We start from the raw sequence: 27,726 nt of genomic DNA, 5'->3' as shown, positions 1-27,726 counted from the left end.
TTGATCCCACTGGTTACAGGTGGAGATAACCTCTTGCTGTAGTTAAAGTAGCAATTTATTCACAAGGAAAAAACAGCTATACAACTTGCTACCCAATGCATTTCTGTGGAACCTGCCCATGTTAGGTTTGATCAGTTTCGCTGTTTTTATCAGGAGAAAATGCAGTGGACCTTATTTGTTTTTTTTTTTTCTTCAATGAATAGACAGTAAGTAAATTGCTTAATCCACACATTCTAATACCATATCCTACAATACAAATTAATTTTAATGTGTTCTTGAAACTTTATGCTCTTGGGGGTACACTTACCAAACCTTCTGGTATAGAACACAAGAACCCGACAAAACATATAGTATGCTTTCAAAGTAATATGAAAATTGCATTTGACCTTGTGTACTTGGCATGCTATGAGGTATAGCAGGACAGACTATACCAATTATAAGTTCAGTTACACTGCAGGCTGTATTGTTGTTTTTGCCTCATTTGCAGTATACACTGTTGATTGGACTGAGAATTTTGGAAGGGTTTTTACCACTTAATTGAAATGTTAACAAATTCAGTGCCTCAATGTCTAAAAGGGAATTACTGTAGCCCATGCTGTACATACAGTATGATATAAAGAGTTTTTTCATTAATATAACAGAATTAACATAGAAATGAGATTTAAATTGTAGTAGAGGCTTGGAAGATTGCTTATGAACCTCTCTGTATATGAAATGTAATTTGTATCATAGTAGTAGTGCCTGTAATTGATGCATTGGGACTGTTTTTCCAATTACATAGAATGCAATTTCTAGTCAAATTACCGTTAGGATCATCCTTTTCTGATTTTAAAATAAAAAAAAAAAAAAAAAATCATGTCACCCAGTGCTTTGGTTATATACAAGAAGACCAGAGGGTCTAAATGTCTTGCTGATTTGTATTAAGTCCCATCAAGCATGGAGCGTTTCGAGTGCACATCCAGTGTCAAGCTTTGATTTCAGCTTATCCATTTAATGGAAAACTGATTAATGTGAAAATGATGCTGAAGGTACCCTGCAACTTGTTCATTGTCAGTTTTTTCACATAGTACTTGAAACACTCACATAGGACCTTGTTCACTCAATGTTTGTTTCTTTTTCTGAGCAAGAAGAATTAATATCAGTACCATTCCTGGCACCCTAAATGATGAATCTGGGAAGTTCTCCTAGAGTCTTGTTTGTAACAAACATCGGTAATAGCATTTCATCTAGATATTAACAAGATCAAGTCACAGAAAAGTGGAATCATTTTTGTACTGTGGATTTCTACATTGAGCGACAATAATACCTTGTACAGCTTAGAAAGATATTGTATATGATACATAATTCTGATGGTATACAATACCTTAGTATATTCATATCCACTAAGTAGAAAGGAGTCACAAGCCAAGGTTGAATGTGAAGTTTGTCACACTAAACACTTAAATTTTTTTACAAACAAGTTTGATTTTACTGTCTGATACCAAAAATACTAATTGTATCATTTTTAACAGGGCTATTATGTTTGGGTTTGTTCAAATCATGACAAACCTTGGCCAGAGTGAAGGAATGGATTTATTTTTCACAGACTGTCTCTTCTTTGGGGCTTTGATGTCAGCCACTGACCCAGGTATGAAATATAAATATAGAATAGTTTTTGTTTTTGAATGAAAGATCAGAATGCCAGTTATTTCGTCACCTGTGCTTGTTTTATTTTTTCTATATTGTTGTAAGCTTGAAAATGTATGACATTGAATAAAAATCTCATTAAACCTGTTTAAATAATACAAATGAAGTCTCAATAGACATGCAGACCTAACAAATTATGTCAAGTCAAAGAGTTAGACTCATTATTTGATGGCGAAAATGTGTACATTTATTAACACATCGATGATATTAACACATGAATGATTTACAGGAGAAAGTGCTTGGTGAAAAATAAAACCTTCACTGAGGAAGGGTGCATGAGGGTCTCTTGTAAACCAATTGAGAACTGATCATTTTTAATCAGCTGCTGGTTTTACAGACCGGGATTATTACTAAACATGGACGGTCTTACTACATTAACATCAGCTAGTCCAAAATTACCTAAGTGAAATTTAATTTTTAGCTGTTTCTTTCTAATGATTTTAGGATGAACTGTAACACATTGTTATTGATGAAATAAAGTGTATACTGAAATATGTTTAATAGTCTACAATACTCTTTGAAGCCTGCCTTCAAAGAGAAAATCACTGGAAATCTAGTGGGCACTATTTATTCTATCAGTCTTGATCCCAGCCAGTATTCTTGTGTTCTTCAGGCGCTTGCACAGCATTGCCAAATATACCTTTCTATTACTATTTTGTAATTTCTGTATGAATAATAACTTTGAGTACAGTTAATGTTTATACAAATGTTGAGAGTAACCCTGCTTTATTATTATTGTTTTTTACTGGTTCTTATTTTTTAATGTATCCATCAGCAGAATGGCAAGGTGAATCACACTTTTCCAATTTTAAGTTGCATTGCTAAGCAGCTGGATGTAAGGGAAGTAGATCTCTGCATTCAGCTATTATAGTTACATTATTTTCCATAAACTGTACATGTTATATCGAGAGGAACAGTAGTTCCTCCCGCCAAGTTACAGCAAAGCGCAAGAACTTCCAGTGATGACTATCTAAACAGCATGGATAGTTTATGTTTTCAGGCTATTGGAGCAGCAAAAGTAAATCGGCCAAAAACACCATTCCACATTTAATTTGTAGTTCGCAGTACTCATACGTGAAATGTAGAAAATAAGTCGCCAAAGGAAGGTAAATATGTCCACCTCCTCCTCCTGTATGTTTTTGCAGATTTTTGAAGACCCCGGGCACTTTTATCCACGCATATGTATATCTGAAGCAAAAACACATTGGGAATGTGAAAAAACACCAAGTTATCAAAAGTGCCCAGCCATTTAAAGTAGAAATATCAAAAACACAAGCCAAGTTTCAAGAAACAATTGTGTCAACCTTGGCCCCCACCGCTTTGACAGTTGTGCCTATTTGCTTTGTGCTGGCCAAGGTTGCCCCAATTGTTTCTTGAAACTTGGCTTGTGTTTTTGATATTTCTACTTTAAATGGCTGGGCACTTTTGATAATTTGGTGTTTTTGTTTCAGATAATCAATATACTGTGAACATTCTGAGGCTTGAAGGTTATTAGGACTATAATAAATATATATATAACATATATAGTGTGTGTGTATATGTCAGTGCTTGGAAATTCTGGCTTGTAATTGGTTAAAACCTCGTCATAGGAGCAAAAGTAGATTGAACTATTGCCTTAAACCACCGGGCAATAGTCTCCCTTTGACATGTGACTGGTTCACATCACTGTCAGTCCTGCCCCTTTTCAAAGGAACACCTTTCATCTCCACTCCTAACAACAACAGAAAATGGCTGAATGAAAAAACAGATTCTATGACTTAAATAAATCACAAAACTACAAAAGAAAGAAAAACACTTTGATAACTATGCAGTATGAACTTCAAAAGCATGTTCTGTTAATTATTTATGTTATTTAATTATTTACTTATGCTATATCGGCTATATTTAAACAAAATGCTGTAAAGCTGTGAATATTTGCAAAAAAAATGTTTGGCGAATCGCACCCATAAAACCTTGCTCTAGAAATGTTGGCAACCTGTTGCACTGGTAGCAGTATATTACTTCATTATGTCTACAGGACTAAGATTCGTCCCAAAATTGTTTAGGTTTTTTTAATCATACACGAAAAAAGGCATAATAAAATATTTAGGGATTTACAGTATATAAAATAAAATTTACTATCCAACCTTGTCTCTGGTATTATTTTGACTGACTCATATATTAATTATGTATTGCAGACTCGTGCATTAAAGCTCCCTGTCAATAACAATAGTCTTCCCTCAGGGCAATAATTTTCCACTATAGCCCTCCTCTCCAGTATGTATATATATATATATATATATATATATATATATATATATATATATATATATATATATATATATATATATATATTTATAATATACCTACTGTGTACAGTTCCAGTTATAACAAAGAGCAAAAGTTGTTTATGAACAAGTTTTAAAAAGTTTAAATTATTTAAACAAATATTGAATAAAGCAATTCCAGCCATTATGTTCTCTCACTCTCTCATACTGTCCTGTTATGGCATTACTAAACATATTAACTGATGCATATTTCCTGTACATCTAGAGTCAATGTATATTTTATTCTTGTCTGCAATACAGTTTTTCCAAGTTGTCATGGGACACTGCCCAGCTTGCCTTTTAAACTGCATAATTACTTCCTCATGCTCTACAAATCTAAATGTATAATGAACATGCCATAACTTTTCATCTAATGGCATTGACAGCTTGAATTGACGCAATGTTTTCACTTTATAATTTGCCCATTATATATTGGTAAATTGCTTGCAAGAAATTGTCTGAACAATGAACTCATCTAATTATGTTTTTGAATCGGATACCTCATATTATTCCACACAAGAGACATCATAGTTTCAGGCTGAATTAACATGTCCCCGAACAGACCCTGCGTACGTGGAAGAAATAAGACCACTAACAGATTTCAGCTGAAGACCCCTTTGCATATTTTGTGTTACAAAATTAAAAAATGTTGGTAGAGCACTTCAATTCCTAAAGGCTTTGTGTTTTTATTAGGACAAAATTAGTTTAAATATAACTCTGTGAAAAAAAAAAAAAATTAATAAAATAAATTTCCCTGGAGGTCACCTATTCAAATTTGCTCAGCATGTACAAGTAAGATGGTTGGCCTCACAGGATGTGTGTTAAGGAAAACATGCAGTATCTACATAAATTTCTTACAGTAATGTTTTATCAGTTTGAAGCATTAATACTGTATTGCTTGGATGGCAATTGAGTGGACTGTGCCCTCTTCCATTATGATTTTATATTTGGTAAAATGACATGAGGGAAGGGTGATGCAAAAAAAGACCATACATAGGGATATGTGAGAATTTAAGGAGGTTGGTATTTGCATACACAATTGGATTTTAAGTGTCAGTGCCCTTTTTTAACCTTTACACACATTTCCTAAATAACTGTTGCTTTTTCTTCCTTCTGGTATTGCTATGGAAACAGATTATTTATAGACTGCTTGCTATGTTGCCATGGGGGCAGGAACATTTTAACATTTGTCAGTTTGTTCGAAATTCCTTTCAATAAGGAGAGCGTAAAGAATATGAAAGTAAAATAAAGATGCTTTTATTTTTGGATTGTTTATCAAATTATGATTTTTTTTTTTTTTTTTTTTTTTTTTTTTTTCCTCGAACTTTTTTATTCATCTGTGTCTGGAATAATAAATAGAGGTTGACCTAGTCACACACTTAATACTAACACATCTGCCTTACTGAAAAAGCAGTGAACCAAAATCCCTTTCCTTTATTGCACACCACAGTCTGTATATACCACCTCAAGTTGCTCCAGTGTCGTTCTAGCGGCTTTTGTCTATGTCCTGACTATGTTCCTACCAATTATTTTTGCCTGAATGATTTCTTCTAGTTCCTGCAGTCGCACTGTGCTGTATAGTGTTTGTCAACTGGGATTGTTTTTTTTGTATGAATGCTAACTGTGTTTTTGCATCTGCTGCTGTTGCAGTTGCTTTGTGTTATTTTTTTTTTTCTTTGGTGGCGCTCCTTCAGAACTCGTTTTCTGCAGTGATGGTGTCCAGGCATGTATTGACCTGCCCTAGGCTTAAAAAGTGAAAGCCCTTTACGCACTGTAGAGAGCTTGGGGCAAACCAGTCTAGGCAGCAAAGAAGTTTGCTGTCTCTATCAGGTAAGAAATCACTTTTTCATACTTTTCTGATACAGTATATTTCATACAGTAATGTGCAACTTTACTTTTTTCAGGAATAAGAAGAAAAGTAGTCATTTGTAAATGGAAATCCAAGTAGAGAACAGTAGAGAGAAGGAATTGTAACGGAAGTTGGTGATGTCATGTTAGTCTGGTTGCAGCAGAATTTGGCCCAAGGAACTTCTGGTTCAGCTTTCAAAGCTGGCAGCTGACTTGGAGCACAACTTTGACCCTGTCAAATAGTTGGCTGTTGGCACATCATGTTCAATCCTTGCCAAGTTTGACCAACAGGACACATTCAATGTTAACAAAACTCTACTTATGTAAATTTCTGAACAGGGGGCATACTCTCAGTTGCAGGCATTCTCAGGAAACTAGGAGAATATGAATCGCATCACATTGCTTATATGTACCAACATGACCGGAATTGAAAAGAGACCTCTGCTCGTTCACGCCAAGAGTAAGAAACCATGGTGCTTCCCAAATGATCTCTCCAAGCTGCCCATTATCAACCGAACATCTGCAAAGGCATGGATGACAACAGGGATCTTCACAGAGTGGCTTTCCAACTGGGAACACCTGCCTGGTACAGAGAAAGGTGTTGCTTCTGGTAGACAACTGCACCTTCCACCAGAGTGACATGCAGCTGAGAAGCATCAAGCTTGGATTCCTGTCTCAGGACACAGCAGGTGCAAGTTCATCAAGCTCTATAAAGTGCTGTGCAGCAATTTAGAGCTAACCTAGTGCCAGGAAAAAACCAGAAAATGTTGTATTTTCTTCTTTTAAAACTAACGTTTGTTTCCATAGAAATGTGAAAGTTCATAAAAGTGCAGTCCAGTTTGTTTTAGTTTTTGTATTTTACATTTTTGTGTATAGCAGCTCAAAGTAATTCATTGATACACTATTTAGGTTAGCAACCTAACAGAGTAACACTGTACTCTCCAGTAATATGTACTATTGTATTGCTTCTTTGTGAATGCGGTAATGATAATGGTGCTGTTGTACACTGGTTCCTTTTGACTTTCATTTGTTTCAATTTCTTTTTTATTTAAAGAAGGTGCCTAAACTTTCCTCCTGACATTGAAGCAAAAATAAAACAAATAAAAAAAACAGATGTGCTGCAAAAACATATTTGATCTCTGTGTTTTTTTAAAAGATGACTAGGCTTAATTTACATTTCTCATTGTTTGACGTTATCTCTGCATTTTATTCCCTTTGGCAATGGCAGGATAGCTATAGTTACCAAGGCCTTTTCTACCATCTACCATCCTTTATTAAGTTCTACAGCTACGGCACAATACTTGCTGTCCTTTTTAAACAGCACCATAAAACACAAGTAACGCTGGTTCTTGTGCAGGGCTGAGCTTATGCAGTATTGCGTGTGGATGTTAGCTGAATGAGTAGCACTTTAAGCGCCAAGTCACTCTTGTTAACAAGATATTTAATCTTGAGGAATAAGTATAACTAAATACAGTGTTAGCCTTGGTCTTTAGTAACACAGCTTATCACCATTGGTGTAGTCGTTTTTCTGGCTCAGTAGGGCTTTTTCGCTGTAGGTTTGTTTTTGCTTCAATTTGTTAATTGTAATGATATGTAGGTGAGAAATCGCTTATTTGCTGTAACCCATTTAAGTAAAATTACACTAAAACAATCTGTGGTTAGCATTTGATTGTGTGCCAAGGATTGGAAACATAAGAGTGAAAATCTAAATTGTGCTGAATTTCCAAGAAAATATTTTATTAAGAACACACTGCTTAACAATAACATTTTAATAAGATCCACATGGTGCATTGCAAAAATCAGCACTAGGAATTCATGTGTTTTATATATTAACATTTAACTGATGGTATTTAAAAAATAGCTTAAGTCAACAACAACCTAGAGAAGTTTTATGAATATCAGACTTTAGTCAAAATCGATGTTAATGATGTGAAATGTTTGCCATATGTTTTAATTCCTGCTAACTAGGATAAACACGGCCTGTAATGGCATTACCAGATAACATTTGTACTCATCCCATGTCAGCTGCCATTTCCAACACACATTTTGGAGATAATTTTGAGAAAAAAGAACCCTATTAATATGATAGGGTGTGCTTTAATGTATTAGTAGATCCACATGGTGCCTTTTATTAAACCAGTTAAGATACATACTTAATATTTTCAATATCCTTAAACAAAATGTCAAAACTCTTTGAGCTGTAACCGTTTGTGGCCATTTCATTCAATTTTTTTTGTTTGTTTTCTGTATGATAAAGATAAAATCCTTTACGATTTTGGCTTCACATTCGCTCCACAACTGTATTCTACAGGGCAAAGTGTAATTTGGAAAAGCTGTGAAATTTAGAAGTGCTTTAAAAAAAAAATACTGAGATACAATTGCCAATCTGTAAATAATGATTTATTAAACAATTATTTTCTATTTTCTATTTACAGTTACATACACATGAAGAAACTGTAACCAGAAAATCAGAGCCCAAAACCTCTGTTTGCCAGCTGGTAGCAGATTTGTTGCCCTTTTTCTCCTGTGATTTATTGCTTGAAAATAGCACTATAAGTCACTTTTAAACAAATATGACAAAAGTATGTTTTCTGCCCATAAATCATGATGAAGATATCATTAAAGAGCCATAAATCCAGAACCCTCCTGTAACGTCAAAATAGAACTGAGATTTACAAACCAGTTTGCTTTATAATGGTGGTCCGTTCTGATTGAAATGGACTTTGAAAGGTCATGATTACCAACCAGCCCTGCCAGTGCAAAAAGATCTTACACATACTGCAGTAATGTTTTGTATGTATGTGTGTTTATTTTCAATATTAATTGGAATGAGGAAATTAGATTTTTTTTTAAAGCTTGTGATGCATTGTGCGATTCAGTTTCAAGACTAAAACTAAATGAACCGTCTATAGTGATCTTATTTCTTCTATAAATAATGTCACTAAGAAACTTCTCTGTGGGTTGATGGAGCTAGTTGTAATATTTGTACAGTTTGCATATGTATTTGTTCACTTGAATTGACGGTACTAACTGCAAACTTGTCAGGCAGGCTGGGTTTGAATGTAAACAGCGTCTCTTCTGAGACTGTAGTATACAGTGTGCTTTCAAAACACTGTTAAAGCAGGACTCCGTTTTTGACATGGTTTAGAGAATCTGAAAGCATTTGAGAGAATGTGCACAGCATCCATTGGGAACTGAACTAACCATTTATTTCAATCTGCTTTCCTTCCAGTGACGGTGCTCGCCATCTTCACAGAGCTGCATGTCGACGTGGACTTATACACGCTGCTGTTTGGGGAAAGTGTACTCAATGATGCTGTGGCTATAGTTCTAAGCTCGTAAGATTAAACTTCTAAAACTGCATGAGAACTGTGGGTTTTTTTTTTGTTTTGTTTTGTTTTTATGCATACACCTTATACTTGATAGATTTTGTGAATGTAATGTACTCCTTAAACAAACATTCATAAATCCACCCATGCTTTTAGTGAAATTATGCTATAAAGATGACATCAAAAATACTTCCAAGCTAAATATTTCTTTAAAAACAGTTTTAAACACAGTAACAGTTGAAATGCTAAACCATTTTTAGGCGTGTTCTTGTAGGGCTGTTTTGCAATGCTAGGTTCCGCTTGGCCCACCTGTACCAAATGTTGTCTTATAAAGCATCTTGCATAAGGATTTAAAAATACTGTCCAAATATCATAATTAGTGTCCTGCGTTTTTTCACTTCTGTTTTAACCAGTGATTTAGTCCTACAGCCCCGAGATGTCGATATAGCCTCCACAGTAAGCCACATAATGAGCAATCATTAAAAACTCATCTCATTACGTTGCTTTAACTATTTGAATTGCTCATCCCATTACTACAAGGTATATATTAGCAGATTAATAAACAGAACGCTGTCGATGGCGACTGACATTTAACCCCTTCCATCCCTGTGAATACGTATGACAGGATTTTAAAAGGACTTTTTTTCAATATTATTTCAGAGAACTCGTCAGTGTAAATATGTTATTTATAAGTTTTAATTTACCAGTACACTTTTATGCAAATTGTTTTGTTAAAATTTTTCTCGATGTCTGGATCTCACCGGGCACAAATATATATTTCATCAACAGAAGAGAAGGTATTGTTTTTTTTAATAGATTTCCTGTTTCTGTCTGAACAGTATAGATATTCTAACCACTTACTGGAATCTGGTCATTTGAGAGATTCATTAACATGTAAGCTGTGTTTATTTATTTATTTTTTGTTTTGTTTTTAGTGGTTTTGTTTTGTTCTTTGAACATAATGTAAAAAAAAAAAGTTCATATGAAGCCCATAAGTGTTACTTATGTTTGCATGAAAGACAAAAAAAAAATCCATTCTTAGTTCTTGTGCATTACATTTTGCTATTAAACTTAAGCATTGTCAGTTGGTTAACCTGGTCTTCTTTCATGGATTGACGTTGCTCTGAAATTGTGTTCATATGAAGAAACACATCATTCAGCATTCACAGAATTGGCAAATATGAGCTTTTCTTTATAAATTGTTCTGCATTTCTCCAAAACTCCACTACCGTTTTCTTATGCATATAGTTGATATCCTTCCATTTCTGATTCACAGTAAGCATCAAACTCTGAAGTACAGTCTGAAAGGAGGGGATCAATATTCAAACTACAAACATGTTGTGGGTCTAAAATCCTTACTGACTTCAGAAACCTGTGAGCTGGTTAAATAAAACATGGTTTTATTTTGCATTGATCAGGGTGTAGTAACTTGTCAATTTTTCCAAAACTTTTTGGAAAGTTTTAATAACACACATTTTGTTTATTCTGCCATCTGTGCTGTGCAACTCTTGTACCAGTGCTCTGTACGTATTTATTAATTCTGCAATTTTATTATATGTTTGAATTCTAATGTTACGGCTTTCAAAAAAAGTTCTACCCATCAGTGTGCCATGCATCAGGTGGATATTGCTGCAAGCGATCTCTCATAGAAATGCTTTTTGAGTTTGTTGGTACATCAGTTTGTTCTAAAACATCAAGTCTCGAGGTACGTTTTCTTTTAAACTCATCAACTTCTAGAATGGCAATGATTGTCCATCGTAATTAGGGGATGTTTTCTAATTAGCCAGAATTTTATGGGTTGATTACTTAATTATTCTTTTGATCAGGTTAGCTGGAGTGGTTACACGGACATCTGGAGGTTTAGGACTGAATTGCAGGCTAAAAAAAACAAGTCGTGAAAAACACAGGGCTCTAATCATAATAGACCTTGTCACGTCATACTAAACACCAGGAAGGCATTGGGCATTTTGTGTAAAAGGAAAACTGAACCTAAAATATTTTCAATTGTAAAAACGTGTTACTAAATATATGTAACAGATGTATAATTTGAAACCAATGTGATTCCCTTTGTAAAGCTAATACCAACTCCAGGGATTTCACATGGACACATCTCTTTGAGCTCAATGAATGGCACTTGCAGTGAAGTATTTTACAATGAGCACACTTTAATATTTCATTTGATAAACAACATATCTGCCTGAATAGCAACTGTGATTCTGTTGTCAAACACTGACGTAAAGAATGATAAATATTCATAAGGTAGAAAATAACATTCATAGCTTGTGTGCCTCTAAAAGAAATACTTAAACATAGAGTTATGGCCAAAAGTTTTGCATCACCCTATAGAATTACCTAATTTAGCTCCATAAAGTCGAATGAAACCTGGTGAATAATGTTATCTTGACTGAATTACATACTGCTTTGTAGTTTTCCATAAACGTGATACATTTCGAAATCTAACAGGAAGACACTTGCGATAGACACTTGCGATATAACTTTGTAGTTTCTTTGATTACACAATGTTAAATAAAATATCTAAATTATGCTCATATAGTTTGTTTTTTTAAATGATGTCTCCATCCTAAAATTCTAGGTGATGCTAAACTTTTGGCCATAGTTGTACACTGCAAGGCTTGGTAAGCCAACAACAAAAGTAAAAAGTTGGCAAAAACAGCAGCATTTGCAGTGATTCATTTGTTTCTTAACAGTTACAGCTGTGGGTGTTGGGTCCAGGCCTGACAGTCTGTGTTATATGTCAAGATCTAAAACAAAATATGATCTTATTGGCATACTCTGAGAATAATTGAAAATTTGCCATTTGACTGGCAGCTCTTATCCCAAGTGGAAAGGAATTAATCTGCAAGAAAGCATTTAAACGGTCATATTTGAATGCATCCTAGTCCAATAATGTCATATTATTGTGGTGATTCTAACATATGATAGAATGTGATACTTTTTTTTGTAATAGGCTGTCCTGTTTGTCAGAACTACGTGATCTTGGCGGAAGGAAGGACAGGGTCAAAAAGTTTGTTTACTCTCAATGTAGGGCTAGATTTTCTTTAATATATATTTAGAGAGAGTTAAGTAGTTCACGTTTCATTTCAGTGTGACCGAAAAGTCTGTTCTCAGCTAAGACAAATTTGTTTCTACTCAGTGTGAATTCAATAAAAATATATATATATACATTGCCACTCTAGTGCCTTTGTGTGTGGGATTGCTTAGAATGCTTCAAACAACATTGTCAGTATAATTTCCAGTGTATATATCAAGTTTATATTCTGTATCTTTTGACTTTTTTAATGCTTTGTTCTGTTTTTCAGTTCTATAGCAGCTTACAGACCTCCAGAGAGCCCCACAGCTTTTAGTGCAAGTGCTTTCTTCCTGAGTGTTGGACACTTCATTGGGATTTTCGCTGGCTCTTTTGCCATGGGAACCCTCTATACTTTTATTACAGCTTTGATATCCTTTGTATTGTACCTTTTTTAAACGGTGAAATTGGGTTTACTAGTTAGTTGAATGTAAAAACAATATCAATGTGTTTTAATAATTATTATTAGCCATATTCATGAAAAGTATGCTATAAGGCACAATGCACTTAGCCCACCCTGCATTGAAGATATGAAGCTTAATCTGTAATTAATCTGTTGCTGTGCTTTTCATCCACTGTTATAACTTGCATTACACTGATAAAGGCTCTAGCCAAAACGTTTGCCTATTTAACTTTAATTTAACTTGAATTATTTATTTTTTTAATTTTTAGATGTTCTTTTTAGCAAATTTGTCTGTTTCAGTTGCTTTCTCTGAGTTTGAATTGAATAAAGAAACACGAGTTGCCATCTTCTTTGTTTAGTAAGTTGAGAATGGAAAATCTGGATGTGATTACAAAATATATAAGAATTCTCAGTGTAGTACTTTCAAAAGAAAGTATGGCGCTGTAGACCAGGTCTGTATTTTTTTCCTTGACCTGTTGAGAGCAAATTACCAAGTTTACAAACCTATACGAATATCCACAGGTGGAAACTGGACTGTTCTTCCTAATGTCTTGGAGTGCATTCCTCTCTGCAGAGGCCTGTGGTCTAACAGGTACGCATTTGAGATGACAGATTTATTCTTGAAATTTCAACACAGTACATGAATACGTTTTGAAGTTATAGTGGAAGCTAGTGTTGATAGTTGTAAAAACACCTGGAATATTACAATACTGTGAAGCGAACCAGTAAATTAGGCCAGCCTTTTCTGAAAAAACAAAATGTCTTGCCTCCCTTCAGCGGTTGAACTGGGAAGTTCTTAAACATCTTAAAGTGAAAGTACTTTGGCAGCCTTCTAGCAGTTCTATATTGGGAGTATATTATTTTTTATTTGCAGGGATTGTTGCTGTGCTTTTCTGTGGAATGACACAATCCCATTACACTTACTTCAATCTTTCAACTGAAGCCAAATCAATAACTAAACAGGTAGGGGAATTACAGAAAGAATGCTCTCTGTAGCATAATGGCATTATATTTGCTTATGGTTAAAAAGCATGTAGTTATAGTAGTGATTTGCCCATTTTATTGTGAAAGGACAATAAAATCATCACAAGACAAGTAACAATTTGGAATTGCAGGGTACTTTAAGTAAAAAAGAGTGCTAGGTTCTGCATGTGACAAAAGCATATAGCTTTGAAAGCTGGATGCAGGGGCCAGCATGCCACAACAATTGACTTTGCGTTACAAATTGTTTTGTAAGAAATAGTTTTAAAAAACACATTGTATTCAAATAGGTTGGTTTGGAAACAAGATGGCTTGTCTAGAAAACAGCATGGCACAATTTGGAAAGATGTGATACTTTCGTTGGATTGGATTAAATGCAAGATGCATTATAAAATGAGACAGTTATAATGCCACATGTAGCATGACTGGATTGTTCTTTACAAATGCTGGTTACAAAGTAGTTAGTGTTCTTGCTTTCGTTCGCCCCACCATGTAGCTTTTCAGTCCTAAAGGGGCTCCCTTTGTGTCCCTGAGCAATGCCACAGATTCTTAGGATTCTTAGACTATCCTTAACCATCTCTGTAATCTGTTCACTAACATATGAGGGTTGTGGATCACAACTGAATTAATATAACTTTTAAGAACTTGATTGCTTTGGCTTTCCTAAAACTCCCAAGTTGTTTGTCTGATTTATCTTTTTTTTTTTTTTTTTTTTTTTTTTTTTAAATCATATCAAATCAGAAGGTCTCTTAAAGAGTAAGTAGCAGGGTTCAGAAAAATACAGTGTTACACACCCCCATGTGTTACTACAACTGTTTAAATAATGTACCTGTAATTTTGCTTTTCATTGTTAACATCCTGACAACTTTTTGCACATATACCTTTAAAGTCTGTTTCAAAGCTCTTTCCAAAATGTCCGCTCTAGTGCACGGATAGTGTAAGGATTACAGCCCACATTGTCAAACAGGTAATACAGCAATACCGATCCATCATGTGGCATGGAACAGAAAAGCAAGAGCACTTGTTGTGTTTTTGTATTTTTTTATTGCTCTTCTTGCAGTGATTTAGAGGACAGATCTCAAACCCCAGTACACTACAGCAGCCATTTTAGAAAGAGCTTTCAAAAGTTGTCAGTTAGCAATGAAAAGGAAAAGTACAGGTACATCATTTCAACAGTTGTAGCAACACGTGGGGACGTACAAAGCTGTGTTTTTCAGAACCCTGCTTATTCTTTAAATGCAAGTGCGTGCAATATAACAGAGCCCTTTCCTAATTAAGTTTCAGTGCCCTCGTCATTGCTGATGTCTTTTTAACTCTGGTTACCAATTGCTCCTAAGAGGCCTGGTAACTTAATTTATGTGTAATTAGAACCCTTCCCTTTTATAGTTAACTGGAATCATATTCATACTTATTGACCACTTAGGTAACCAGTGTGTCAGAGACATACACCCCCCACCTCCAAAATTAGATCAAGAACAATCAGATTAGCATGACCTACATCCACAGCATGCAGGTGAAAAAGTGGATGTTTGACATAAAGAAATGGACAGATGCTCTCAGATTCTGACTCTCTCAACAGCCTAGATAAGTGTAGTTCTGTGACTCGTACTTATTGAGACCTATCAAATAATATGTTGCAGCATTATTTATTATTATTCAAATCACCTTTCTATAAATGTGTTCAACTTGATAATACAAGATTGTCATTATGGTATACACTGTATTAGAGTTTTAAAAAAGATAATTTTATTGCGTTACTTGTTTGTGGGGAGGTCAGTTGTCTGTACATGTCCATAATAATGTTTAACTAAATCTGGCGAATAAAAATTGTATGATGCAATCATCAAAAAAATATATATTTTATGTCAAGCTTATGCATTGTGCTCACAAAGTTCTTCTTAATAAGATAAACATCTGCATGTGCATTTGTCTGAGACACATAAACAATGGCTGTAGAGAAAGATATTGTCATTCTTCACTCTCTCCAACTGAAATATATGGAAAGGTGTGGCAAAGTGGTTGATAGTGTGCAGGTGCAGGTGATTAAAGAACAGACAGACAATTGTTTTATTTTTCAGTCCAGTGCCTGACAGCAAAACAAACAGTAAATAATAACGATGTTAAGTAATATAGCGGCGTGTATTACTTACATTTATAATCCCCCCAAGCTGGTCCCGAAATAATAGTCCTGTTCTTGGATCCCCCACATTAAAAACAAAACGCACACACATCCGTTTAGTGCGTGAATTAGTGATTGTGGTGCATTACAGTTTTACAGTGGTACAGGTGAAGTGCTGTTCCAGGTTTGTTCTGGCCTCTGGCGACAGCTCCAGAACGTGTTAGCCGTCTAGTGAATGCACTCAACAGTAGACAGTACAAACAAACACTATTTATTTCACCAACAGTACAGGTCCTCCCAGGTCAATAACACAACCAAAACGAAGGAACAGATAACATTGCTTCGACCCCTATTTATACCTTAACTAATGATCCCTTGGTAAACAATTGCCGCTGCTTTTTATGACCTGCAGCTGCCACATCATTTGCCTTCTGGGTCAATGAGTTTGTGTACCGATGCTCCGTCTCTTTTCTACATGACCAACTTCCTTTTAACCCTTGGAATGAAGTGTCAGGTCAAGTGGTCCAGAGTATTCTGTTCCCGTTACTTAGTGCCCTCACAAGTCGGGAGGGAGATCTACCACCAAGAATCATTGTCTTTCTGTCACAAAAGGATATAGCTCTGAACCCATCTCCCATTCCTGGGAACATGGAAGGACACTAGCATTGTTTTTCTCATGATTAATACCATAAACCACCCAGTAGCAGTGAATACCAAGTAAGTCAGTGTCCCAGTTTACATTAATTATTGTGGCTAGATGTTCAAATTGACCGAAATGCATTGAACAAATGTAGCTCAAACAAGGAAACAAATGCTTTTTAAATAGACCTTTTCAAGCTTTTGCTAAGATCTGGCTATACCACCGTAATTGGCCTTCATGTCAATACACCATGTACTGTACAGTATTTTGAGTAAAGGAAAGAAAATAGCTTAGCTTTGATATGCTATGAAATTACACTGAAATTACACCCGAGCAGTAGGTGGTGAAGGGTTCAGGAAGATTAATGGGTATCTTATGAGAACCAGCATTGGCTAAAGACAATGGCTGTACTTTAAATAATCCACAAAACTTAGGAATGTGAAATTGATAAAAATGGATTGACTGCCTATTTTAAGACACACTGAACCATTAATCTGTCAATTAAAACGTGAACAATTAGAAGACAGCATGTATTTGTTAAGAGTTGAGAAGGTGATTACAGCAGGATTTCAGTTTTTGATAAAGATTATTTTAGAGGCATGAGAAAAGTGAGGTTAGAGTTCATCTGATACCACAATTTGGATTTAAAGGTGTACAAGAGAAAATGGTAATTGTTACATGAGTGATTGCCTTGAGCTATCTGAAACTGGCTATTTGGTTTCTAAGATCACCGACGTATAACATTTTTCTTTTGTTCTTTCTTTATTTCCAGGTGTGTGAGTTTATGAATTTCCTTGCGGAGAACTTCATCTTTTGCTACATGGGCCTGGCAATGTTTACCTTTCTAAACCATGTCTTCAACGCACTGTTCATAGCAGGGGCCTTTGTATCCTTTCACTGGCTTCCATTCTCCACACGCAAACCATGTACATGCACAAGTACTATGTATGTAACCGTATACATACATTTTCAGAAAGGAGAAACACTAAAACAAAAAGTCTAAAGCTGTTTCTACAGTATATTTGTTTTAAAAGTGCTTTCAGAGTATTGTCAGTTAAGTGTGCAGAACAAATTTAAAAACAAAAACAACATTTCTTCTCTGATAATGTAACTACAGAATTCTACATTTTTTTTATTTGTTTATTTTTTAATTGAAATAGTCATGCAAGCTATTTCCAACAAGTTTGTCCAGCATGGTTGGTGTTGCCTGGATGTCCTTGGTTTGTTTTTGTGACCTTGAGCATCAGTCCTGGAGGCGGTCTATCAGAGAGGCCTTATATTGGATGTTATTGAATCAGAAATACACTCAGATGCAGGGTAGGGTTAACGTTGAGTTGGGTAGTTCACGTTTTTGCTGCCCTTACTATACCTGCTCTGTGGAGAAATAGAGCAATGCTGTCTCCAGTGTTGTTAATCAGACATTTTCACAAACTCAAGTACCTCTATATAGTTATTGATGCAGATTGGCAATATTAGGTGTGTGTGTTTTGTTTTTGTTTGTTTTTTTTTGTTTTTTTTTAAATACAGATTCTAAACACCATTTTCAAACGATGCTAGCTTTCAAAGGACCCCTGAGGCTATTATTTGGCATGACAAAATCAATCTTATTTGAGGAAATAAGTGTATTCTTGGCTCAAACATCCTTTATTCCTGTAATATCCATTGCATTACTCCTGGTCTCCTAACAGTTTGGTGTGGCCTGCATCCAAATAGCTAATTGTTTCAGATCAACATTTAATATATAAAGCTGAACAATGCCCAAGTCACTGAATATTATAAGTTCTGTGTAGAAAGAAGAAATATAAATTTTTGTATGGCGCAGTCCTACATATCTTTTAATAACTATCATAACTATATTTGCCATCCATTTGTTTCATTGAAATGTGCACTGTTCTGAGTAGACTTTGCAGTTGAAGTGAATTTTGAGTTGGGCTTCAAGCATGATAGTTCAAGCAGGTGACGTGAACCGTGTAAAGGCTGAGCATTCAGTACGGAAGTAACTGACTACGGTACAGTCATTGTCATGAACTGAACTGTTCCTTCACTCCATAGGAGAGCTCTCCTTCCAGTCCAGGGCAAATGTGCTTCAGCTATACTGTTCTGTTTTAAACAGAAACTTCATCCTTTAGTGCTGCTTATGAAGCACTAAAATTATCTTCCCTGTTTCTAGTTGTGCCGTTCAGTGCTACTTAATGTTGCATCATAAAGGTAATTCCAGTTCATTGCATACACTTAGAATTTTATTTTTTTTAATTCATCCCATGGATTCTACTAGGCCCCATAATGCTTATTTGTTCAGAACGTAAATAGAATTTTATACTGATACTGATACTTTTATTTGTTGCCTACTGGCCTTGCAATATGCCTTGCTCAAGATTTTTTTTTTTTTCCCCATAGGAACTGTTTCTTTGTTTGAGTAGATCTCAGGAATCATCAACAAATCAAAACAGCTGAAGAGTACTTAATTAGTAGAAATTACTTTATCTTGTATCAAGTGATCTCTCAAAAGATCTCCTCACTAATAAAATGCTGCCCAGAAAATAGAATGTCCTTAGATCCTTTCTGTGCAAGGAACATGTCTTCAGAAGGTGGTTCTCGTATCCCATTAAACATAGTAAATCAAAGTAACAAAACAACATTTAAATATGTGTCCTATAAATATGTAACATACCGTGTTGTTATATGGCTGTGTGTGCATAATTTCCAATTGTTAATAGAAAATAACCCACTGTGTGGATCAATGTTCAGACAATCATGTGGCAGCGTAGCCTACTATATATCAGTGCTCTATGACTAATAATAGCCTTTCTGTACAATTGCTTTTAAATTCCCAAGTGACTTTGTAACAACCCTGTACAATCCACAAATGGTATAAATGTTTTTTTCCTTAATTTGTTAAATTACTACAGCTAGCTATTTTTGCATCCAGAGCATGCAATATATACCCTCTATCTTTCCTTCTTAATCTGGGTAGAAAAAAAAAGATCCCTTGTAGCTTTCAGCACATGATGATGTTTTCAGGTACGGCACATTAAATTTACTGCATGGTGTTTATTGACTCAGTGGTGCTAATAAATATTGTAAGAGGTTTGTTTTCTGAAAGTACTTTGTAATATCAAACAACAAGTGTGCACCACTTGACTCTAGATGTTTTTTGCAGATCATGAAAAGCATAAAAAAGGAAAAATATATATTTTGTCACAGTTATCACACTTGTTGTAGTTTGTACTTTTTAAATCTGCTATAAAATATAATCACAGCCTGTCCACTAAACTACACAATGTTTAAAACTGCCTAGTAAAACCAGCTATATTTTTAAGTTCTGGCTTTGACACTTAAAAATGTCTTGTCTTTGCAAAGGACTCCGTGGGGCAATTGCATTTGCTTTGGCAATCCGAGACACATCCACTGAATCCAAACAGATGATGCTCACCACAACATTGCTCACCGTGTTTTTCACTGTGTGGATCTTTGGTAGTGGAACTGTTCCAGTGCTGTCTTGTTTGAGTATCAGGTTAGTGTGAACATTCTTTTTACAGAACATGTCTACTCAGTATCAAGCAGTTTTACTGATTTCCTGTTATATTTTTTTCACTGTGTCTGCTCTTTATACTAACGGCATTTAATAGGGCTTACAGTAGGCTTCAATCTTCAACTAACGATTTCTTTATTGTTTAAGAAATAGTGTTCGAATTACGACACTAGGAAAGCAATCTGGATCATATCTCAAATAGCACTTTGACCTTTAGGCTGAACATAGCAATACCACATTATATTCTACCATACATCCAGAGTAATTGCATAGAATATACAATATTTCAGCAAGTGTGTACATTTAATATTATTGTCTTTTCTTATGTAATGCAATTAAAGAGCCTCATCTGGCCCGTACTGTGTTCTCAAGACTGTGACAGAAATACAATGAACCTTGGTTGTAAATCTCCCTCCCAACCTGTGAGGGTACTAAGCGAGGACAGTTTTTTGACAGGCTGGCTTGACAGTTCTTTCCCCGGGTCGGGAAGTCGGTCAGTCTGGAAAAAAGCGAGACTCAGTTGTAAGAACTTATTGACCTGGAAGGGAAACAATGCAGCAGCTGCAGATTGTAAAGGCAGCTGCATTCATTTACCAAGGGGTCATGCGTGACAGCCTATAAGGGGGACGGAGAATCTGTTCCTTCGTATTGGTTTGTAGTGAGTTAAAGCCAGAAGGACAGTAAAAGTGTGTTATTGAAAACCGTGGGTTTTGCGCTTTTGTTTGTTTGTAATTGTCTCGTCTTGCCTTGTACGTTACCAGACAGTTAACACGGTTCCAGAGCTGTCACCAGGGGCCAGCATGAAACCAGACAACACTGCACCTTTGTTACAAATAAAACTGCATTTGCACCACTAGCACTAATTCACACACTGACAGACTTGTGTATGTGTTTTGTGTTTTGTGTGGGTATATAATAAAAACAGGATTATTATTTGCGTGGCAACACAGGGATTATAAATTAAGTAATACACGCCGCTGTATTACTCACCTCCATTATTATTTACTGTTTGTTTTGCCGTCAGACACTGAATTTAAAAATAAATAAAACAAACCTTTTCACTAGGATTATAATTGTCTGTCTGTTCTGTAATCGCCTGTACCTGCACACAATCAACCACTTTGCCACAAAGATGCATTGCTAGTAACGGTTCATTTCTATGTGTCATTAATAACCATATGAGCTGTTGACCTAATGCAAACAAACATTTATCCAAACAACATATAATTGTCTTTGAAGTGTATCCAATTAGTAAAATAGATGTGAAGCTGTTGTGCTCAATTTAAAACCTGCCATTTTAACTACAGTGTGTAAAATATGCAGGTCATGCTTCCGGAGTATAATGACACGTTCCTGCTAGGTACATTTGATCATTGAGCACTATTAACTATAGTATAAGAAGATTTCTATTTATAGTTATATTTAGTCGACAAGATGAAGGAGATAGCAAATAAAAAAAAGATCAATCAAATATCCTGACAACAATATGAATCTTCCGCTGAGATACTATTCAGATTTCTAAATAAACATATTTCCTACAAATAATTAAAATAGTGTGTGATTGGCATATCTTGATAGAATGAAGTGGCAATATAATGGTGTAAGGATTAGTCATAGCAAATGCATTTTATCCAGTGTCTCTATAGTGATGTAGAGAGAAGTATGTGCCAGTAATGTATATTTTGAAAGCATTCATATTTGGTCTAGTCACACAATTTTCTAGAAAATAAAGCAACTCCTGCTGGGGATGCTTTCTGTAACACTTTTTTTTTTTTTTTCATTTGGTGTATGGATGTTGTATTTATCCAACCAAATGCATATTTCCCCCTGGGACCTCTTCTCGAAATACAATCTGTCTTTTAAAGAAAAGGCTGCCAGATTTTCCATTACTTGCCTGTAGTATTTCAATAACATCATCAATATCTGCCTAGGTTTCGCTCAGACATCCACTGACTCACAATCAGGAGCATTAGAAAACTGCAAACTGCAGTTGATGAAAATACTATTTAGATATTTGTTGCTTGATTTTACAACAAACAGGGTTCAGTGATCAAGAGAAAGATTTAAGCCAGGAATGAAATGCATTATTTATCCATCAAGGCTACAGGTCTCTTGACATGAGTGTCATGTTGTTGAACCACCCCGTGATACTGCCCTTTTCTGCCCCCAAGAGCATACATACATTGAGGGGGCTGTAAACAGGAGGCCAGGTGTCATGTTCCTCTAAATTGAAGCTGGAGCCTGCATCTTACAAATTAAGAATCAGGGGAATCGTACATGCAAATCTAGCATGTCTGGGCACACTGCTTCAAGCCGTGTCAGGGTTTCAGCAGCAGCAGCAGCAGGTGCCACACAATGAGATCATGAGCCCAGGAGTTAATGCTTCTAATGTATGGTTTGACTACCTGTCTATCTATCTATTTATCTATCAATCAATGCTGCTGCAGGGGCGTAGTTAGGAGTGTACATTTGGATGGGCCCCCACTTCGGGTGGACAGGCAAGTACCTAAGGTCTGACGTCACAGAAAATACTAAACACATCAAATATCTCCCCGGGGTTTGAGCAGAACAAAGTAGCCAAGACTGAGAATGTATGGTGCCGAGTGAAGCAAGACAAACATTTTTTTCAGTTTATAACAGTAGTTGTACGTATACACTACAAATACAAAGCACATATGCATACATACAACCTACAAAAACAAACATACTGTGCACAATAACTGGTGGGTCGGTCCTAATACAGGAAGTTAGTAATAGTGCCTTTTTTGGCAATGCACAATTTCCTTCACCACATTATGCAAATACATTTCAGAGGGAACAGAGTTTTTTTTATTATTGTGTAGTATGTGTGAGGGATAAAAATAACTTCAGGCACAAGCTTTAATGGTTCCAGTGTGTCATCGCATGCTGACAGGTACTCAGCTGCTGTGCTCACTGATTTTATGACATCTGAGTTTTCATGCTTCAGAATGTACAACGACAAAAGGTTAAATAATACTGCTGCAAGCAACATTTCCTTGTTTAAATTAATTTCTCAGCACTTGTTAATTATTATGATTTGCATTTAATACAATCCTACGTTCTCAATCTAGTTTTCTTACTCTTAATCCTGCCAATATGTTATTATATATTGTGGTGTGAGTGCTTGTTGTGTGTGTGTGTGTGTGTGTGTGTGCGTGTGTGTGGTTTGGTAATATATTAAATAATTGATCATACAACATCCCTTTCCCTTTTGTCATTGTTGTAGCTCTGCCACTAAATCTAGGTTTAGAACAATGTTGACTATTGTTGGTTGGCACTTTACCTATCAGCACGGCTGTGTGTTTCCTATTTTGTAAGTGCAAGCCTGTGCTCTGAGAACACTTGTCCCGTTTGACCCCTTTATCCAAGTGCTATACACATTTCTGACTTTCTAAACATACAAAAATGAAACAGTAGAAGACATATAATAATTTCTAACATTTAAAGACACTGGAACAGGTAGTGCTATTTCAGATGAAGAGTGGAACTGCAGGGCAAGAGGCAAAAGTGATGAATCAATGACGTACTGTATAGAGAAAGGCTGGTTAAGGACAATGTGAGGGATAATGAATGTGTTCAACACTGCACCACTTGAGAGGTTGAATAGAACTATCCAATCCTTAACTTCTGGAAAGTAATGCAAACCTCGAGAAGAATAGGACTGATAAATCAACCTCCTTTGTCCAGCTTCTCCTTTTCTGTTTTTGTTCTTAGCATTTCTTTTACTCTTATACTGTTCATGCTGGGGTTTATCAAGTGAGAATCAAGTGCAGACCAATTCTGTTAGGGCTAGACAGCTGACTGACAGCGAGGACCGTCGCTAGTTCCTGTGCGGATGTGTGCTGCTGGGACGCGTAACAGGAGGCACGTTGCTAGGCAACCAATTGAGCAGGTAGCCTTACTCTGCTCTGAGCTGATCGCGAGGTCCGAATTTGGTGGGGGCGTGCCCGGGGAGGCTGCGCCACAGCTCGAAGCGACTGCACCGCCATGCTACACAGAGGGGTGTATTGTTTGCATCAAGGAGGAGAGTGTCCACTCCAAAGGATAACTACTACAGAACCCTTCAACTGCAAGACGGTGCCTATGAAGGATGCCAGCCAGGACTGTCATAAAGACCTGCAGTTGTTGGGGGGGCAGGATTTCGGGAGCAACAGTAGTAGGTTAGTTTAGGGGATGTTGATCCCAACCAGTCTAGAGAGGATATTGTGGTGTAGTAGGTTCCTGCAGTAGAAAGTCTCTTTTAGTGAGACTATCGCTCACCTTATGTGACAAACTTGTATTTTTAGCTTTGTTTTTGTTTTGTTTTCTTTATTAAATCTGACTCGCACGTGTTGCCACTAGGGTACCAGCAGTGTCAGATTGCTCTGTGTCTGATTTATTATTATTCAGTGACGACCCACACACGTAACACTTCCATGTTACACTGACTAATAGAGATTCATGACAGAGAAGCCAGCCTACCACTATGGAGTTTCTGTTTTTGAAGATACCTGTAAAGATCTGCCTGTGGTGTTCAAGACTAGAGAAGGCGCTGAGTCCATTTAATTGAACTAAACCGAGGTGTATCTCTACAGTGCCTTGGACTTTTGTCTTTAAACTGTGTGAGAGCGAGTCTCGTGTGTGTGTGAGAGTGTGTGAGAGCGAGTCTCTTGTCAGTTGTTATCTTTAAATGTAATGTGGAACTTTGTTACCTATACATATTTCAACAGTGGATGTATTTCGACCTAAACATTACAATGTTTGTGTTTAGTTTTATAAAAACTGCATTCATGGCACCATTTCTTTTCAAACTGCCTTTTTGGTCAATATACTACAGGTTGCCCTGTAAGGAATGTCCAGTTTATTATATGTTGTTTGCATGAAGTCATTGACTTTAAAACTGAGCTTGGACCCTGCAGAATATTGATAACTTAAGAAAGGAACAGCTGGGTAAGCCCTTCAGTTCATAAAAGTGCTATAAAGTTAATAAAGCAGGACAATGCAGTGTCTTTATGACATTTGTCTCTATAATTTGCGCTCCTGGTTTGTGAAAGTGAACCTGTGTAGACTATTTGCAGAGATTCAGAGATATCTAGTAATTCCTCATCATTTTAATGTTTGCAATGCGGCTTTGAAACTTTTAAAAACTCCCGTAGCATAACATGCTATATATAAATGTGATAAGAGGCTGTGCTCTATAAATGTAGGTCTCTAAGCATCTACACAGGTATTTGCTATCAAGCCCCTGTGGACTTTTCACACGGCTCTACACTCTCTCCACTGTTGATTTAACAAAGAGTCTGTAAATTCATTTTAGCAGCTGGAACTAAATTCTAAATTGCTTGTATGCTGTTTTGTTGTAGTCCCTATTGGATATTGATACATGACAACTTAAAAGATTGGCTTGTCTTTACTCAAAGGTATAATATGTATTTTCTAATGCTTTGAGCAGATTGCTTTTCTCACAGGCTGTAAAAATGTTTTTTTTTTTCTTTTTTTTAGAAAGCCTTTATGCTTCTCCCTATTTAACAGCTGAGATGGTCATATTTCCATGGAAACACAAAAGGTGCTATAAAAAGCAAGTGCTTCGTGGAAGACTTCCACTGCACTTTGCAGGAGGCAATTATTTTGTTCTTGAAGCAAACTGTTGTTTTTTTGTTTTTTTTCTTTCTAGTGTTCCCCTGTGGGGTCTATTCTCCTGAGCATTTCTTTTATCATTTAGTCACAAGTTTGACTGACCACCATTTCTTTATATATTGTCATGCTTACTATTCCCTGAACAGTAGGCCTGCTATAAATTACCTTACTTTAATATCTTAAGATTTGCATTATATGAGACTTGAAGCAATCAGAGCTGGGATATCCTCGATATCAGAATGCTATATCTGGCTAGTAGCTTTTTACTCATAGATTCATTAACAGTCCTTTTTAAGACAGGAAAAATACCTATTAATTTTACAAAATTAGACCCAAATAACTGCTTTAATATCAGATAAACGGGCAGTTTTTCCTTTCAAAAAATAAATTATACACTTAAGTGTAAAACTTTGAGAAAATGACTCAATAATTTCTATTGATTTAATTCAATTATGGTTAAATTCATTCTTACGGACAGCAATAAAAATTCTTAAACTAGAATTATACTCGCATATAATTGTAATGAGTATGAACATCTGTGTTTTAAAGCTATTAAAAAGCCAGAGCATTTTACAACAGAGATTAATTTATTCCAGTAGCAATGGCTTTGATATACAAATCCAGTATATTAAAGTGTATAAAAATGATCTTATTAACAGTAATTCAGCTTTGCTCGAGTTTAGGCTCTTTATAATAGGTTTAATCCTACAGTCTAGTGAGATTTGATGTTGCTAGTAATGCCCTGTGTTCATGGTTTTCCATTATTACAAAGTACTTTCTCCAGTGTAGATTTAATTGAAATACAAAGATATGTCTATGGTTCTTTCTTTCTTTTGACTCTGTCATTATTTGTTATTTAATCAGTAAACATTGATGCTGAATGGCTAAGGGGAGTTTTTAACCCCAGAATTCACAGATTAGGCTGATATGTTATTAATAAAGCAGCTTTATTAATAGGGACCACCTTGGTGTTTGGATTTTTCCCACAGACCACTTGCCACACATTTTTTCACATTTCGCATTTCGAAACTATTTTAAGTGTATATGTGTAAGTAGGCTACTTGTAGAAAGTAAATTAATGAGATTCCTGGGGTTGAATCAGTGCTTCTGTTCATAAAGGAATGTTGTCGTTTTACGCATTGAAAGTTGCTGATGGCAAAGTTCACGTTTCTTTTGTTTAAAAAAGTTTTTTTTTTGTTTCACATTCTGAATGCTTTGTAGAAAAATAGCATCTCAGTTTTGCAGGTTTAAGAGTTTCGTTTGACAAAACCGCCTGAGAAATAATGCTCTGGGGCTATGGGTCCTCCTCAGATCCAGTAATTGTAACTACCAGTGCTGGTCCAGACAGCCGTTACCTTGTGTAGCAAATTCATCAATCCATTTCTAATGCAGCTTACTGCATACCACTTTTGGTGGGCTGTGATGTGTAAATTAAACAGGATTGGTGGCACACAGTCGACAGGATTTAGCATTTTGGTTAAATTTGACGGCTTCAAGGACACATTAATTCCAGAAGTCGTGTTAAGAGAATTTAATTTTGGCATATAGTCCTGTGAGATATTAAACTTGTCTGAATAAACCCATATAATAGCATGTAGCTGAAATTGCTGTAATTTTTGTAATTGTATTTAGTCATTCCAAAACAGTTAGGAATATTCAATGCATTGTGCTACTATTATGCGGTGAGAAAAAGCTAGCCACATTTTTTTTTTTTTTCCCTGAACATGTATTTAAAAAAAAAAAAAACAAGCAATAGAATGAGCACGGATTAGAAAGAGCTGCATTTACGTGGATGTTAGATGTAGATTTTTTTTATTTTGACAAGATAAGCGCGCCTTCATAATGTGTAACAGTTATTTAGTCAGTATTTGTTTCACATTAGAAGGCTGTTTCAGTTAATGGTGGCTTTAAAGGCCATGCTTGGTGTTGCATCAAAGTAGCTGTAATTATATATATATATATATATATATATATATATATATATATATATATATATATATATATATATAAACACACCAGAATTAAAAGAAAACAGATAAAGGGTGAAAATGACTGCATACATAACTTATAATTATATATCATGTGGTTAAAGCTTTGTGCTGTGTTGCTTACTAATACATATGGTAGTAGCACAACATGTGATTGTGTAGAAATAGT

General features: G+C 35.7%; 1 protein-coding gene across 1 annotated transcript in view; it reads left to right on the top strand.

The window, feature by feature from the left end:
- LOC121326453 (sodium/hydrogen exchanger 9-like) overlaps positions 1 to 27,726 on the top strand; it is a 61,972-nt gene that overhangs the window by 12,318 nt on the left and 21,928 nt on the right. Inside the window, exons 4-11 of the mRNA XM_041269725.1 lie at positions 1,512 to 1,627; positions 9,073 to 9,178; positions 12,490 to 12,637; positions 13,156 to 13,252; positions 13,535 to 13,623; positions 17,173 to 17,286; positions 19,310 to 19,421; positions 19,761 to 19,914. Of these exons, the coding sequence (XP_041125659.1) occupies positions 1,512 to 1,627; positions 9,073 to 9,178; positions 12,490 to 12,637; positions 13,156 to 13,252; positions 13,535 to 13,623; positions 17,173 to 17,286; positions 19,310 to 19,421; positions 19,761 to 19,914 (936 nt within the window). The remainder of the gene's footprint in view (positions 1 to 1,511; positions 1,628 to 9,072; positions 9,179 to 12,489; positions 12,638 to 13,155; positions 13,253 to 13,534; positions 13,624 to 17,172; positions 17,287 to 19,309; positions 19,422 to 19,760; positions 19,915 to 27,726) is intronic.

This window comes from Polyodon spathula, chromosome 14 (assembly GCF_017654505.1).
Source record: "Polyodon spathula isolate WHYD16114869_AA chromosome 14, ASM1765450v1, whole genome shotgun sequence".
In the NCBI taxonomy this organism is placed as follows: domain Eukaryota; kingdom Metazoa; phylum Chordata; class Actinopteri; order Acipenseriformes; family Polyodontidae; genus Polyodon; species Polyodon spathula.
This window is presented reverse-complemented; position numbering and strand designations above follow the sequence as displayed.